Below are 17,737 nucleotides of genomic sequence, written 5' to 3' on the forward strand. Positions count from 1 at the left end.
CCATTTGTAGATTAATTAAATCATTAAATGTTTATTATTCACTACGAATTTGTAAGTGTTAGATTCATATCCATATCAGTTTCCTTCCACTGCCATATTAGACCATATTAATAGAATTAATAGAATATTTACCTAAATGATAGAGGGCAATGATTTTATGAAACCACTAGGTGCCGCTGTTTACACGCACTAAGCCAAAACGTAAGGAAAACAGAATGGCAATGAACTAGCAATGTTTTTACATGAAAATCTAATCGAAATGCCTTGATTGAACTTATGGCTGCAATAAATCACACTTACTTTCCATCAGTCTTTCTGTCTCTGTTACAAAAAAAATTATAATATTAATTATAATGTTCTATCAGTATTTTTTTTTTAAATCAATAATAATGTTATGACTATAAAATGATAATAATTTAACATAAATTAAACACAAAAAAATGATATGGCACAAAATACATTTTTAAGATGTAAGTGCAAATCCAGGTCATTAAGCAACTAAGCAAATTCTAATCATGTGAAGTTAGGATGTTCTTTGTAACAAAAGCACAAAATGCTGATCTAATATCATTTGCAACAAATCAGAAAAATGCAATTGCAGACTTTTAGGCCCCAGCGTATAAATCAAACTGAATTTTGTGTTTTGCAATACTTCATGCTGCTTCTTTTCAAATGTGAGCACACAAATAAATGCATTTTGGCATGCAAATATTTTGAAGCCTGGAGGACTAAAAGGTATCTTGATACAAATGAACTGTCTCATTGTATTATGTTAAACAAATGAAATCTCTCTTCAAGGCAGTGTTTTGCTGCAGTACAGATGCTCCATCTTGTTCTCACCCACGGCTCTGCTAATTCAGCAAAAAAAGGAAAAAAACTGTGATCTGCTATTTTTATCACTCTCAGGGAAGTTTATTGAGGAACAGAACTCTGTACAAAATGTTTGAGGATGTGAACAGAAAGTGAGGCCAGTGGGGTTATATATAGCTGCACAGGTACACTATGCCGTCATCCAAAAAAAAAGAAAAAGAGGACAACATAAAGGACAAAAAATATGAACAAGGGTATTGTGAAATCAACATTTCCATTTCATATTATATTATTTTTGTATGAGCATCTCATGGTCTGAGCAGATGCGTTAACATTTCTGTGACAAAAACACTCTTATGGGCATAATGACCCAGAACAAATGCAGAGAGCCTCTTAACAGGGTTAACATTGTGCACCTCTGTTCTCAGGGAGGATGAGAACAGCATTTGTCCTGTTCAGGAGGAGAGTGTTGCGTAAACAACAAGTCAGGTTTCTGACAGCTGGTGTGAACCAGAGGAACTGATAGCAAACTCTGCATCCCTGTCTCTTTCTTTGTCTTTGTTCTCAGACTCTATAGTGACCCAGTTCACCCAGACTGACTGGTGACTAAAAGAGAGACATACTGAATTATTACTTCTATTAAAAAAATACAACAATACAATGTATACATATTTGTACATATTTGCAATTTATTTTACTTTTATTTACAACACCATCCACAAATCTTGATAATCGCTACATTTGAAATATAAACATTACTGCATTGACTATTGCCAAACATTTGCCTAAATGGGCATTTCTAAAATGTTAAATCATTTTATATGCCATCCCAGTTGCATCTGGATCAAACATTTTCTTTAAAATAATGTGCACTGATTAGTCCACAACAGTGTTGTTAACTAAATCTAAAACTATGAAGCTGAAATTAAATCAAATATAAATATTAAATGAAAACTTAAGAATTAAAAATGTTGCTCTGGCAACTAAATGAAATAAAATAAGTTTAAACTGAAGTCCTAAAATTTCTAAAACTAAGACTGGACTAAAAATAAAAAGCTATATAGAAATCAGAAAATTAACAAAATTATTAAAAATTTAAATGAGAACTGAAAATATATGTAAAATGCACAATAGCTAATTCAAAATACTAATACATACTATAATAGTATATAAATAATACAAAAAAAAAAAACATTGTCAAGAATAAGAACAGGAACATGTATCAATAAATAGCAATTTTTAGGTTGTGTTGACCTTGAACACTATTTATTAATCACCTGAACAGTAAAATATTTTTTCGATTTTCAAACTAAACTGCCTATATATTTGTTTGTAAGAGACTGAAATATGTAAATGCTTGTGAGAGCAGCAGCAAACAGTCATTGGTTGGACAAACAGAAAGCCCCGCCCCAAGCTCATGCCATTGGTTGAGCCAGTGGTGCTGTGTCAGGCTGATCAAACAAACAGAGACAGGGTTTTTACTTATCAGGGAACCTACAAATAGAAATACTGACAGTTACATCTGCATATTAATCCAGGAAAAGTAGAAAGTATTAAACAGGCAAAAATTGAAACGCTGCAGCATTTGACAGACAGTTAGAGTGAGTGGCGCTGTCCTTGGTGCTGAAAGTCTAGCGCTGCAACAAGACACATTTCTCCCATTGCCAATGAGAATATTACTCCCACAAGATGTTTACACAATGTGTTCACTGACAAGAGACAAGCTATGTTTGCAGTTCTCTCTAATGTGAAGAGACATAACAAGTGCCTCAAAAAGTACAGCCTTAGACAAAAAAACAAAACAAAGGCTAAAGGGCCTCCTTCCTTTCCCAAAGCACTCATTCACGGTCAAAGTGCAAGACTTGAGTAACCAGGCTGATGCTTAATTCAGTTAGTATCAGGTGATGGGACCCAGAATAGCTATCCCTGTCAAGAGGGCAGAGATGAATGCTTTGGTGAGGTCATGACCAGCATCATTGCCGGCTCATGCTTTCACACTCATCCTCGGCCCACCGACCTGCACATGCATGCCTGGTGAGTTAAACAGCAGGGAGTCTGTAGGGGTAGAAATGTAGAATTTCACACCACGAGCTCACATACAGCCATCCTACACCCATATGTGAGTGTTCATGTGGGTGTATGTGGGTGTAAATGTGCGTAGAGGGAGTGAGGGAAGAAAATAAGGCCCCACAAAATGAGGCGGTATGACAGCATTATGATCGTGGGAGGCTCATGTCTCATCAAAACTGGTCCTTAAACAGAAGCAGCCCATCAGACAACAGATTGAATTATAGCCCACCTCCATCTGAGTGTTCCTCGAGCCTCCGCACAAAGTGTTCAAAATAACTGCTGTCTTTAGCTTGTTTTGCATTGGGTTGAGATGAAACACAAGATGAACTCTGACGCCCTGACGTTTCATAATGTCAAATTTGAATCTGCTAACATAGTGGGGTGCGTTAAAGTTTGAACAATGTCTTTTAGGTTCAGGAATTTCTTTCTTCTGAGGAACACAAAAGAAGATGTTATAGGCAGGAAGCTGCACTTTTTCCACTTAATGAAAATATTTAGTGACCTTTAGGACAAAAGGACAAAAAGGACAAAATAGCATCATAAAAGCACCATTAGCATCATAAAAGCACCATTAAACTTGTCTGTATAACTTGTGAACTATTTTCCAAGACTGCTGAATTCATATGACAGATTTCATAACAATAACAACAACAAAAATATGACACTTTAAGATGCACTGTGTTTGAGTTTTGACAACACACACAAAAGTCTGGGGTCAGTAAAGGTTGTTTTGTTTTTTTAAATGTTAGTTTTTTTTCAGCAGGAATGCATTAAATTACAAATTACATTAATTACAATATGTTACAATTCTATTTCAAATAAATACTGCTTTTTTTAGCTTTCCATTCATCAAAGAATCCTACAAAAAAAAGTGTAGTTTGTGTAATTTTCAGTCTGTTTCTCATACAAAGCTATGGTGTGATTTAAGAAGCTGCACTGACATCTTTTGAGGTACTTTTATGATGCTGTTTTTGAAAAAAGAGCGGCCTAAACATTTTACTTCATATCACAGTGAAGAAAAAAAATCATGTATCTTTGGAATGACAAGAAAATAATGACAGAATTTTCATTTGTGTATGCACTGTCCCTTTAAGAGCACCAGGAGTCAAGGGAACTGAGCCCTAATAATGTCACTGTCTGCTATAATGTGGAGCTTCTTCAGATGAATTAGCTGCCATCTTGATCTCCTAAATCAGGCCTGCTAAATGCCGTGCAGACTACAAGAGCGGTTACATAAGATCTCAATTACATAAGACATATTCTATGCCAGAAGTGGGTGGAGATTAAGAATCATTTTATTATTACAGGACTGCAGCGAGCGATAAAAATCACGTCCCTCGAGAAAAGACTGCAGGAAAAGATGTAGCTTCAGATGATCAGACTGTTCTCTCCATTTCGCTCACTCTCTCTTTGATGATAGTCTCACCAGACACTGCTCTCATTAGAAAGTTCAGTGTGGACGTTATTGTTACAGCACACATTAAAAGATAAGGGTATAATGATGATAATGATGATGAATTAATTATGAGTGTTTCTCAGAGAGATAATTTTCAAAGTCATCTAAGAACATTCAATGCAGCAGCACTTACGCAATATGCAACACTTAAAGAAAATGAGAAGAGAAATAAAGATAAAAAGATAAACGCAAAACTAAAACTAAAACAGACAAAATGAAAAACAAAAAAAATAAAACAAAACAGTAATCTAGAGCAGTGTTATGTTTACAAGTGAAGTAGGGATGCTTGAGTTAACAAGACAGATACAAATGCCCCTTATTTTCTTGGCTTTCATTGTGTGTGGTTTTGGCAGCAGACACACATTAAAATGATTTGCATGGAAAACTCATTTGCTGTGCACACACACACACACATAGTGCTTTTATGCCCAAACACAAGCTGTCGACACAAAAGTTCACATACAACTACACACTCCTTCATACACACACACCTGGTAGGAGTGACTCAGCAAAAGCAGCAGACTAACTAAAATCTGATCTCCAGATACATGCTGTCTGACATGCTACAGCGTACTCAGAATAAATGAGGATGGGTGAGCTAAAATACAAAGCAGAGGAACAACTGCACTTTTCAAGGGGAATTCAATGCTGTTTATTTGTAAGTGCTGTCTGTCTTGTTATAGTGCCCAGTTCATTAAATGAATTATGCAAATCAGGCAACGCAAACATGTTCATGCAATCTATGTTGAAAGCAATCTGCTCGACACAATTCTCAATCTTGTGAGTTCTGAGTGCAAGGTTACCAGACAATGCAGCAGACTACCACTGGAATACTCGACGGAACTTTTTTTTTTTTGCACTACTGCGGTTTTCCATTTCTGCACTACTTTGGTTTTCCATTTCTATGTAAACATGGATTAGACAGATGTGTTTGATAATTTTGCTCATGTTTTTGCAGCATTCTGTGCATGGTATGGCATTTTAATACTCAGCACCCTAAGGGGCCATTCACATAGAGCATGTTTAAGAACTAAGATGCAGAGTACTTGAATTAAAAAAGCAAGGTATAGAGATGTGTTTCTTAAAGGGGTCCTATTAATCTCTTTTACAAAGTCTTGATTATTTTTCACATATTTTACATTATTACAACACCTCTCTCTCCAGTCTGGCATGAACAACATAATAGGACCCCTTTAACTTTATTAACTTGAGTCATTTTTAGAACAGGGTGCCATGTACAAGATGCCACAAATTATTATAGCACACGTTAAACGATATGGGTAGGATAATGATGATTAATTAATTATGGGTGTTTCTCAAAGAGAACATTTTCAAAATAATCTAAGAATATTTAATGCAGCAACACTTATGCAATGTGCAATACTCAAAGAAAAAGAAAAGAGAATGCAAAAACGCATTCTGTGTGAACAGCCCCTTTTGACTGACCAGACCCTTAAAGGGGTCATATGATGCTTTTTTAAAGATCATTATTTTGTGTATTTGGTGTAACAGAATATGTTCGCGCGCACACACACACACACACACACGATGCACAAACCTCTGCATTTGAACAGTCAATAGCAAATACTTAAACTAATAACGAAACAGTAGCTGATTCAGAAGCGCCGGATTGTCATAGTAGCAAAGTCAGAATTACCTCTCCTAGGTTCACGAAACGGTCATCCTTAAAATGCATTGCTGTTCTGTTGTAAGTGATCTTAAATTTAATTCCTAAATGCATCTACTTTCGGAAGGCCAAATAAAGTGCTTTTGCTTTCGCCTAGAAACACACAGCGTCTCCCGACATGGCTGCTTCAACACTAACTGCGGTTATTAAAACCATGCCTTCTTTCTTTGCGTGCACATTTGGGTGGCATTATGCAAATATGTTCACATAGTGAGGTAGATATGTGGGGGCGTGTTAGAACGAGTCGTTTTAGGGGGGCGTGGCAGAGTCTTAACTTTGATAAAGAATATCTCTTTGGTTTTGAGACTTTAGTCTTTGCAACTTCAGGGATCTTATCTATGCACAATCAGCTTGTAACACTCCAAAGAGAAAGGAAAACTTGAAATCGCATCTGAATCAGCTCTTTTAAATGCTAAAAGACTGCATGGCTTGTCTGGATAAATGCACATTTATAATCTGTCATTTGATCATTATTTGATGAATTACTACATGATCAATACAACATATGCACAAACTTTTCTTTTAAAAGGAATTCTGTGCAAGCCTGTTTTTCTTAGGCTTATTCACAAAACTCAACGCTGTTCTGCCACAATCTATAATGAGGCTAATTTACATAGAAAAGAAGGCTGCTGACAATGACTTCATTTTTGGAGCTACTGCCACACATTTAGCACCACATAGGCATACTAAAGTGGGGTAATGTGTCTCTTAATTTTTTTACTAAATGAAAACTAAATGAAAACAAAACAATCATCTAAAGCAAAAAAGTAATCTAGAGTAAAACTAAAACAAAACAAATGTCATCAAGAATAAAACAAAGAAACAAAAAAACAAAACCGTCATCTAGAGTAAAACTAAAACAAAACAAAAAAAGTAATCTAGAATAAAACAAAGAAACAAAAAACTAAACCATCATCTAGAGTAAAACAAAACAAAACCAAAGTCATCGAGAGTAAAACTAAAACAAAACAGTCATCTAAAGTAAAACAAAAGAAACTAAAATCAAAACAAAACTCATCTAGGGTAAAGTAAAACAAAACAAAAACAAAGTAATCCAGAGTAAATCTAAAACAAAACAGTAATCTAAAGCAAAACAGTAAAAAACAAAACAAGCAAACTACATTACTCATCTAGAGTAAAACAAAGAAACAAAAAACTCAAACTACAACAAAGCAAAACAGTCTCCTAGAGTAAAACAAAACAGTCATCTAGAGTAAAACAAAACAAAAGTCACAGAGTACAAAACAAAATAAGTAATCTACAGTAAAACAGTCATCTAGAGTAAAACAAAAATGTATCTAGAGTAAAACCAAACAAAACAATCATCTAAAACAAAACAAATTAGTCATCTACAGTCAAATTAAAACAAAACAAAATAGTAATCTAGAGTAAAACTAAAACAAAATAGTTATTTAGAGTAAAACAAAACAAAACAAACAATCATGTATGGTAGTGTTATATTTACAAGTGGGGTGCTTAAATAAACAAGACAGATATAAACACCCCTAATTTAATACAGCACAGCGTTACTGCAGCACTGTATCACCATGTACAAAAGTGGCTCCTTATTTTTCATTAAATGCAATATATGAGAACATTACTGAAACCCAGATTAAATTTCAATCTTAGATTGAGTTGCTAATCCAGATTTGTATTTTAATATGGATTTAACTCACCAGGAAACAAAGAAATTCTGCTGACTACAATATCTGGGGAGAGCGTGACCATATGCCAAAGGCAGAATATCTGGCCATTTTATTGGACAGGAGGGGAACGAGAGGTGAGGAGAGCTCAAGAGGGGGTAAATGGCCCTCCAGACAATAGAAGGCTGTTAGAGACTGAAAGACATGGATAATTAAGCAGGGTGTGTGCAATGGGGCGGAAAATCAGTTATGTCCATACGGCAAACTCCAAGACGAGCAAACACATGAGTGATTGCCGATTACACGCCTGCTATGTCTCTGTCTCGGCCCGAAGCATATGCCAGAGGTCATTAAGAATCAGTTGCAGTATGCAGGACACGTCTGTCTGGTTATTTATGTGTGTGTGTGTGTGTGTCTGTGTGTTAACTATTAGAAAGCTGTGTCTTTGTGTAGCTTTATGTCTTGGGAGCAAGTGTGTGTGTCTGTATGTGTAAATATAGGCTTAACGGATAAGAACAAGAGAGTCATGTCCGCGGCCTAAACCACTTATCGTACGTCTACCTCTCTCTCAGACTAAACTCCCCACACACTCCGACACACACTACTGCCCACGGTGCACCTGAATCAATAAATAAAACTAGTGGTGCTTTTCCATGCAAAACTTGCCACTGTGATACTAGGGTGCTAGGGATAGTTGGTAGGGTGTTGATTTGTGGGTCTGAGGAGTCACTATGTGGTTGGTTAAACATCAAGTCAAAAGAGCTGACCCTCAAGTCTCTTTGTGTTTCTGATAAGGGAGTTTAAATCTGGCTTGCAAAATTACCAATTTATTGTATCTATAAAAAATGACAAAAGGTCAAAAATAAACATTTATGCTACATTCACTAGTTTTAACATTACAATTGTGAAGTAGTTTAAAAGATAGTTAACCCCAAAATGAAAATTCTCTTATTAATTACTCACCCTCATGTACTTCCAAACCCATATGTCCTTCGTTCATCTTCAACACAAATTAAGATATTTTGGATGAAATCTGTGAGCTTTCTGACCTTGCATAGACAGCAACGCAACTCAAACGTTCTAGGCCCAGAAACATACAGTAGTAAGGATATCGTTATAGTAGTCCATGTGGCATCAATGGTTCAACTGTAATTTTACGAAGCTACGAGAATAATTTTTGTGCACAAAGAAAACAAAAATAACTACTTTATTCAACAATTCTTCTCCTCCGTGTTACTGTCCACCACCATTCATGAGTACCACGATGCACCTACATCATGTAGTGTATGCATGCAGTCTCTGGTAGACTATCACAAACCCCTACTTTTCACACAAAAATTGTGAATAAAGTAAGCAGAATGGCCTGGTAACTCAGCATCAGTACCCCTTCTATACAGAGCTGTAGTATGATTTGTTCTTTTCTAGTACAGCATCACAATGTTTGTTTGTTTTTTTTCATCATAAAACCTTACACAATCCATACTTCACATCCTACAGTAACACTCCAGAAAAACCCTCACAATATGTAGGAAGATGGAATAAGGCCTTGATCTACTGTCTCTGACCTCATTATACAGGTTATCAGAAAGGTACCATGAGACTCACGCAAAGACCCAAAAACCCAGATCTCTCTTGTGATCATGAGCTTTTTAATTCATTCACATTTCATTTCCACACAGAGACGGTGGCTACATGCCTCTCACATGCATGCTAGCAACTGACGTCAATTTTTAAAATCCCGTCAGGTGCTACAGACATCAGAGCAAGAGGCAGATGTTGGTTCTGTTACAATGATTCAATCGCTGAAGACATCAGCGCCTGTTGTCGGCTTTGCAAGAACCATATGTGTAGGAGAGTGAAATACACCATTATTTGCACCAAAAACAACTGTTTAAGTTGCATCAGACATTTGATCTGATATAAATTCAGCCGTGGACAGAAGGAACACACATCTCTACCAAGCCATATGAAACTCAAGAAACTGGCAGGATCTGTAGCTTGAAGAAACGCATACATTTGCACTTGGCACAATCACGTTCATACTCTCTTGTGAGTAATCAGATTGCAATCCATCTCCTTATAATTAGCTTTTTCACTAACAGGCAAACAGGCTGAATTTCACTCTGCTTTCCCTGAAATATGCCATACAATGTGTGATACGCCATTAACATTTTCTGTTTGGAGCCCATTTTACATTAGACTCCACCAAGGCAGGTGATAACCTGTAATTTTATTCACTGACTGAAAGCAGAAATCCTTATTTTTCTTTCATAAGGCACAGACAGGTTCATTTACATACATTAACAGAAATATGCTAAAACTGTCTATTGAATAATATCCTGGCTCAGCTTTCTTACTGAACTCTCTCTCAGCAGATGAAATTGAATTTGCATGGATTTTTGTAAGGTTTTTCTCTTTTTTTTTTGCAAACTTTGCTAAACCAACACGAGCCTAGTGAAAACTGGCTGCAATGATATAATAATACCAAAAAGACAATCATGTTATGTAAAAGATAATGAACTACCTCATGACTCAACAACACAGAACTTAACTAACAATTGCTTTTGAAATTCCATTAATCACCTACACAGTCAGATTTTCTTTTGTAATACATCAAATAAGCACAGCAACAATAATATTGGCATAACCTGCTTCCACACCTGGATCCTGCATTCAAACTGGACAATAAACAGGAAGATATACTTTTATTGCTTTGATAATTGTGCACCTGAACTTCTCCACCTCCCATTTCATTTCAGTAATGTGTTCATCTTTTTTTCCTCTAACCCAGAAAGACTCTTTTATTATTTCCTTTTATTTTCTCTCTCTTTCCTAGTTTCTGTTGCTTTGTTCATAATTCTATCAGGACAAAATCATGTGCTGTAACTGTGCAGGCCGGGCTTGTTCATTAGACAGCTCCCTCAGGCCCAATCGATCCCTGTTCTAAAATTAGCGCTACCCATAATGCTCTTACTTTATCTGGATGGTGACCAGGGCTTTGATGCCGTGCTGTGTAATCTCTGATATCAGACCCACACAGTGGGAGGAAGGAATATCAAAATACATATTTGTTGCTCAATACAGCTACTCTAAAAAGGCAGTCTTATGCATGACTGCACACGATATGAAGTGCTCCGCTTTTCCACATTCAAGGTGATTTAAAGGGCTTTTCAAATAGAAAAGACCAAGTCTGAAGATCTGAGACACTGGCGGAGCCGGCAGCACAGAGATCAATGGAGAGAAGTCTGTGCACAGATTAATTAGAGTTTTTCAGCCAAATGGCGTCTGCTTATTTGCACATTTTACCTTGCTGAGAAGAGACACATTGAAAGATGAGTATGTACAGTGACATTCAAAAGTCCACATTAAAAATTCTGGGATTCAAAACAGGGTTATTATAGTTAACTAAAACTAAAACCATTAAAAAATTTACCATTAAAAAATATTTAATAATAATAATAATAATGACAAATTACTGAAACTTACAATAAATTAAACTGGAAACAAAACAAGAAAAACAAATTCAAAATATGAATAAAAAGTATCATCGTATCTCAATGAAATATTAAAATAGCCCTGATTCAGAATTAAACCTGGAAATAAACATAACCTTTTAAGAAAAAATTATGTAAAATTATTTCGAAATATTTAAGATTATACACTATTTTCAGGTTAATAAGCAAATTTGTAACATTAGTCATGTGACAAAAGGTCAAATTTCCTTCCTGAAGCACATGATGCTCTTTGGATCAGAAGTTCATACAGCTTTACCACTGCCTTTTTTACTGCCTTTTTACTTTTTTACTGGACGCACCAAATTAAAATATAAAATGAATGTAAATAAATATGCATTTTTTTAAATTTTCACTAAACTTTTTATCCTAATAATATAATGTTATGAAAACAGTACATTAAATTAGAAGAAGAAAATAAAGCACTTTCACAAGTGAACTTTTGAACTGCACTTCATCTTACAATGTGAATGATCAAATATTTATTAACGTGCGTCAAAGCACATAATGCACGCATGCGCCCTTCTGTCATTCTGCATGTGTGGGGTGGCACAGCTGTTTCAGAGCGACACAAAAAGGTGGGAGGAATTTAAATGAGAGCAGAAGCCCAAGTTATTTCTGAGCCACCAGTTCTCTCATGTTGAGTGTGCGTGGGCAAAGACACAGATTCCCATTCATAAACTAGACTAGATCTGCCATAAATCTTGCTGCATGTTAGGGGGAGATTTCTGCTGTAGCATTTGAAATAATGAGACTTCATTATTTATAATTCAAGGCTTGTGGGATGAATTCATTTCAGAGGTTAAAAAACAAAAGCCACATTATTTGGATGTTGAGCCCCCTACTTCTAGGATGTTTCTTGTGGGTTTTACAAGAGAAGAACTATTTGAAACACTTTTAGCTCTATGCAGTGTTCGAGTCAAATGATAACAATAACATACGAGGAATTCTGCTGTTGATAAATGAATCATTTCTAACATTTCTATTTCATAACCACTCAATTATCCGGGACTCCCAATGTGCAATCTCAGTATGCTTTCAGGTTTTCCGTGCCAGTTCAAAGGGTGAGCTTACATAACAAAAGCTATTATGAAATTCATTAGTTGTCTGAGGTAAAATCACATGAATGAATCAACTTTACATAACAAAGTTCCATCATGATTCAACACAAAATAGATTCTCTTTCAGACTCTGAAATGGCAGCAGGGAATTGACTAAATTATGGCAACAGAATCAAGATTTCCATTCATAAACTGGCAGTCTTACCTGTTTTCCCTCAAGAGTGTAGATCCTCTTGACAATGCCAGAATCGAGCTTTATAGCATCTGTAATGTCAGTGAGAACTTGCTCAAAGGAGTGAGCCGTCTTCTTGTTAAGCAGGATGCGAACTGCCTTCCGCGGCTTCACCCCACTGCGTATGACGGTGACCAGTTTGGGTCTGATGAAGTCTTTGCTCTCTTTGGACTGCGGTCCTGATTTCAAGCTGGCTAGAGATGTGGGGCATTTGCTGGAGCCCAAGGCCCTCACATTCACAGACCAGTTAGGGTTGACATTGTTGGAGTAGTCAAGTTTTTTAAAGGCTTCGGTGGAGCCACACACGTAACTCTCACCTAAAATTACGGAGAGAACATAGTGACATAATACAATGTGTGAGATTTTACACATTTTCTATTAAAAGAATGAGTGCATTTTAGGGTAAAAGACCCGAGGCAGTGACTGGTGATTTTCACTGTCGATTGAGCTGTCATCTCTGTTAAAATGCATTGATTTAAGGTAAAGCCATGCAGACTTAGATGCTCATCATTGAGTGCCCTCATTCTGTTTCCTTATCGTCACTTCTACTGCTCTAGTTTTGAAAAGAGAATCCGAAAGCATTCAAGACACCATTTTTAGAGCATCTCATAAAATAATATGCTACTAAAATTCAATCATATTCAATAGACTAAAAAGCCGTTCACACAGAATACATTGTTGCATTAAAAAACAACAACAACAAAGCGCAAAACAAAGGGCAGCGAAATAGAAAAGTAATTTTCTATGCACTTCCATGGCAATATGAAACTATTTTACATTTAGAATTTGTATTAAGGTGACCAGACGTGCCACACATTCTGTCCAGTATTTCTATATTGCCTAAAATAACCGGGTGTTGGTTGTTTGCGCTGCACAGATCGATCATTGTATGACATCAAAGTACCGCGAGAGCGAGTCGAAAGCATAAGGAGCCGTCTGCTGTTCTCTATAGCTCTCACGGTACTTTGATGTCATACAACGATAGATCGGCGCAGCGCAAACAGGATATTTTAGGCAATTTAGAAATTCTGGGCAGAACGTGTGCCCAGGAAGTGGTCACCTTAATTTGTATGAATTTATACAAAATTCACGCAAACTCATTTGTGCACTTTTCTACAATCTGCTTACTCGTGTTTTCTCATGAGATCGTGTCGTGATGCATTTTTAAAAGTTGAAATGCTTTCAATTGTACATGATGAAAACTGTGTTCTTGCGCGAGATGCTGAAAAAACAGCGAGATGCAATGCAGGGGCAACATTATGTCCGTCTAGCTAGCACGTTCACATAATTAAAAAAAAATAATAATAATAAATAAAAAAATTAAAAAGCAATGCGGGGAAACAAAAATATGTTCTATGTGAACTGGCACTTATACAGCCCACAAACTAGACTAGATTTTAGCCCCGATTTTCGCTGTAGCCCGAAGCCAGAGACAAGACGGGGTAGCAGAATGGGAAGGTCCATACCTAACCCCGCCCCTAAACCCCACTGATGCATTTTTAAAAGTTGAAATGCTTTAAATTGTACATGATGAAAACTGTGTTCTTGCGCGAGATGCTGAAAAAACAGCGAGATGCAATGCAGGGGCAACATTATGTCCGTCTAGCTAGCACGTTCACATAATTAAAAAATAATAATAATAATAAATAAAAAAATTAAAAAGCAATGCGGGGAAACAAAAGTATGTTCTATGTGAACTGGCACTTATACAGCCCACAAACTAGACTAGATTTTAGCCCCGATTTTCGCTGTAGCCCGAAGCCAGAGACAAGACGGGGTAGCAGAATGGGAAGGTCCATACCTAACCCCGCCCCTAAACCCCACAATATGGAGTGTCTCCGCCTACTTGAGACATAAGCTCCGCCCACTCTAAGGTCTCCGGGCTGCAGCGATATGCTTGGAGGCATTTTTTCATTATTATTATTTTTTTGGGAGACAAAAAAATTTAAATAATCGGAGGCAAATCAGTGCGTGATCATTTGAGTGACGATTGCTTATTTTAAATGATAAAAGACGCATTCAAGAATGCCCGAGAGATAGGTCTATATAGCAGTAGCAGGTTAAATATCTTGGTCTGTCCACGATTCAACTCGTGTAGCGTGAAATGTTTTTGACTGACATCAGACAACTGTGTAGTGAGAAGAACAACAATCCGACGTGTAGTGGTTTGGGCGGCATTAGACAACTTCTTACCTTCCACCAGCTGATCTATACTGGTCATTTTTTTGGAACCATCCATTGTATAGATGATTCGCACCCCTTGGGGCAGGTTGACGTTGTCAGAGAGGGTTCGGGTCAGGTCGGCCAGCAAAGCGTCAAAGGTTCTTACGCGGTCCGATGAGATGGCATACACTATGCCGTTGAAATACTTGTCACCATTGCGGTAAAAGCGCACTTTCTTCGCCTTCTTCTCCTGGCTCAGAGCTTTGAGGGTGCGCGTCCGGTACAGGCTGCAGTGGGCGCTGTGAGTGGGGCTGAGCAGCCCGTTCGCCCGGCCTGCGCTTCGGCTGTTGCGTTGCACTTTGTCCCTCTCGTCAAAGTGTTCCTCCATGTCGTCCAGTCAAATTAGGTCTAAAGCGTAAAAATTAAATGTGGAAAAGGGAAGTTGCCAAACTAATCGTGTAGGTTTAATCCTTCAACCCTTTGACATGGGTGTCAATTAATGTCTGGTCTGAAAATAACATTTTAATGACAGCTTACGTTAGTTAGAGCTAATACAATCCTGCGTCTGTCATCCTGTTGTTGAGTGTCACTTTGACATGGCAAACACTAACGTTTGACATTTGAAAACGTCCTCAACAGTCTGTTATTTTTTAGCAGCCTATAGCCTACATTAATACGTTGACTAATGGTTATTTGTGTTTCAGGATCAGTGTCCGGTAAGGATGTTAAAAATCTCTGGCCGAGTTTAAAACGTGCCAAGTTCTTAGAATGAGATATTGCTTTCATACATGTTTGAAAAATATTTATATAATTTTTTACAGCTATTTCAGGTTAAAAACTCTCAAAGTGGGTTAACTGTCAAGTACATGTTTAAAAAGTTTTAAAACATATTTCAAGGTTTTATTTTTAAATTGAAACAAATTAATTTTTAGTTATAGCCTACCTAGAAGTTTTTTTCGACCTGAAAGCAAGCCCTTTCATAAATAGCTCAAAATATATATGAATAAAATATTTTAAAAACATGTAGGCTACAGACGCACAAAAAAGTGACACTGATATTTATATAGGCCTATTAAAAGAAATGATAAAAGATTGTCGAATTACATTTTCACCAGTTTGACATAGTCGCGCAAACATGGGAAAATTACTTTATTCCTTAAATTCAAAACATGATCAAGTCATTTTTGTTTCAGTTTAATTTCTTAATGTAGCCTAAATAACTTAGATCAGGACAAAAAATAACGCCACGTCGCTGACCATTTAACAGTGACATAACTGATAAGCTGAGCTATTAAAATGAATTAGAATGAGCAAAACAACATTCAAAGGCAGGTCAAAATATTTGCGAGTTTTCGGTTTGCTTTATTTCTACTTAAAGAAAAGAAACATACCTTTCTACTTGCCTAAAGGTGAAGATTTAGGGAATATTCAAGGTTTCTTCGTAATGGTCACGATTCAGATGTTGAGTTGTGCTGACAGGAGTCGTGATGTGAGGCCGGCACCTCCTTTGTTGTCCCGCAGAGGAGGCTGGCTGGCTGGTCGGTCGGCAGCTGCTGTTCTCTCTCTCTCTCCTCCGTGTCTTGCAGTGATTTACATTGGCCACTTTCTCATTGAGATTCAGCCCCGCACCGCAGACCTGCCACAGCCAGCCATCCCTCCCTCCCTCCCGAACCCTCCCCACACACACACACACACACACACACACACACACACCCCGCCCGTTCCTCTCCAGTGAGGCTGCTCCACAAAGTCTCTTTCTCGAAGCTCCCTCACGACTCAGAGCGAACATGTGCTCCTACACATGCTTAAACTTGCTTTGATCATTCAAATAACATTAACTACATTAATTAGTCTTAAATATAATTATGTAGGTGTATTCTAAAATTACATAATTATATAAAATTCATAGTCTTAACCTTGACTCTTCATAGTAGCATGCAATGAAAATCCCAGATAGCAAGGTGACACTGATACAGTGTAGAGACATTGATACAATTATGCTATCCTGTGCCTTATGTCCTGCTCCCTGATTATTGCTTTGTCAGGTCAGTATCCATATTCCTTAATCAGTTATTAAATATGATGAGATTCAGATTTCAGAGAACCCAAAGGAAAAGAGGCAGCAGTCTGATGTGAGCCAGGTTTTAAACTATTGGACCACTAAGTAGTCTGGCATGAGGCGCCTGAAAGTAATTATCTTAAAGGTTGTAGTTATGTCCTTTTTGTCCCACTTTTATTTTTTTAAGACTGATCTTTCTGTCATTGATTGTGTAAAACTGTTTAGAAACAAATAAAGTGACTCTGCTGGAAATGTGTCCTTTTTATTTTAAAAGGTTTACCCTAAACTTTGAAATGGTCAGGAGTTTGTTGATGTGCCATTGAAGTGTAGCTGAACACAGGCCATAATGTTAACTTGGTACATCAGATGGCAAAATTATTTTATGTTGACATTTCAGAAGTATTTTCATAAAAAAAAAAAAGTGGTTTAGAATGAACATCAAATTTTAATCACATTAAAACAATTGTTTTTGTTAATTTCTACAGTATATTGGCTCAACAACAGTGATGTAGAATCAATATCATAGTGTAACATTGATTCAATTACATGTTACAGTTTTTCTCATTTGCTAAGACACGATTAATGAAACTGGGATCCACTTGATCTTCATCATCACATTCTTAGCACAGCAGAAGTCTTCTCTTGCAAATGGCTTAAAGGGGTCATATGATGCGATTTCAATTTTTCCTTTCTCTTTGAAGTGTTACAAGCTCTTGGTGCATAAAGAAGATCTGTAAAGTTGCAAAAACTAAAGTCTCAAATCCAAAGAGATATTCTTTATAAAAGTTAAGAGTCAGCCACACCTACCTAAAATGGCTCGTTCTAACACGCTCCCACATATCTACGTCACGATGTGGGAAGATTTGCATAACGCCGCCCAAATGTTCACACAAAGAAAGGCGGCGTAACTTTTATTCTCGCTCACTTTTTCCATTTGTTTCACACATTTTTCACACCCTTTGTCAAAACAGTCACTACAGATCTCATTGAAAGACCCCAAACTCTATTGGATTCACTGTGTTGAACAAAAGGAAAACATCTATT

General features: G+C 36.9%; 1 protein-coding gene across 2 annotated transcripts in view; it reads right to left on the minus strand.

The window, feature by feature from the left end:
* Positions 1-16,246, minus strand: part of LOC107588999 (serine/threonine-protein kinase DCLK1-like) — a 55,351-nt gene extending 39,105 nt beyond the window's left edge. Inside the window, exons 1-3 of one of the 2 annotated variants that reach the window (XM_016277305.1) lie at positions 16,038-16,246; positions 14,665-15,042; positions 12,445-12,788 (exon numbers count right to left, since the gene is read on the minus strand). In XM_016277305.1, the coding sequence (XP_016132791.1) occupies positions 12,445-12,788; positions 14,665-15,022 (702 nt within the window). In that variant the 5' untranslated portion in view covers positions 15,023-15,042; positions 16,038-16,246. Of the gene's footprint in view, positions 1-12,444; positions 12,789-14,664; positions 15,043-16,025 lie in introns of both variants that reach the window. The other variant, XM_016277298.1, reaches the window with a different exon arrangement.
* Positions 16,247-17,737: the final 1,491 nt, after the last annotated feature.

Source organism: Sinocyclocheilus grahami, unplaced genomic scaffold, assembly GCF_001515645.1.
Source record: "Sinocyclocheilus grahami isolate Dianchi unplaced genomic scaffold, SAMN03320097.WGS_v1.1 scaffold7.1, whole genome shotgun sequence".
Classification (NCBI taxonomy): Eukaryota; Metazoa; Chordata; class Actinopteri; order Cypriniformes; family Cyprinidae; genus Sinocyclocheilus; species Sinocyclocheilus grahami.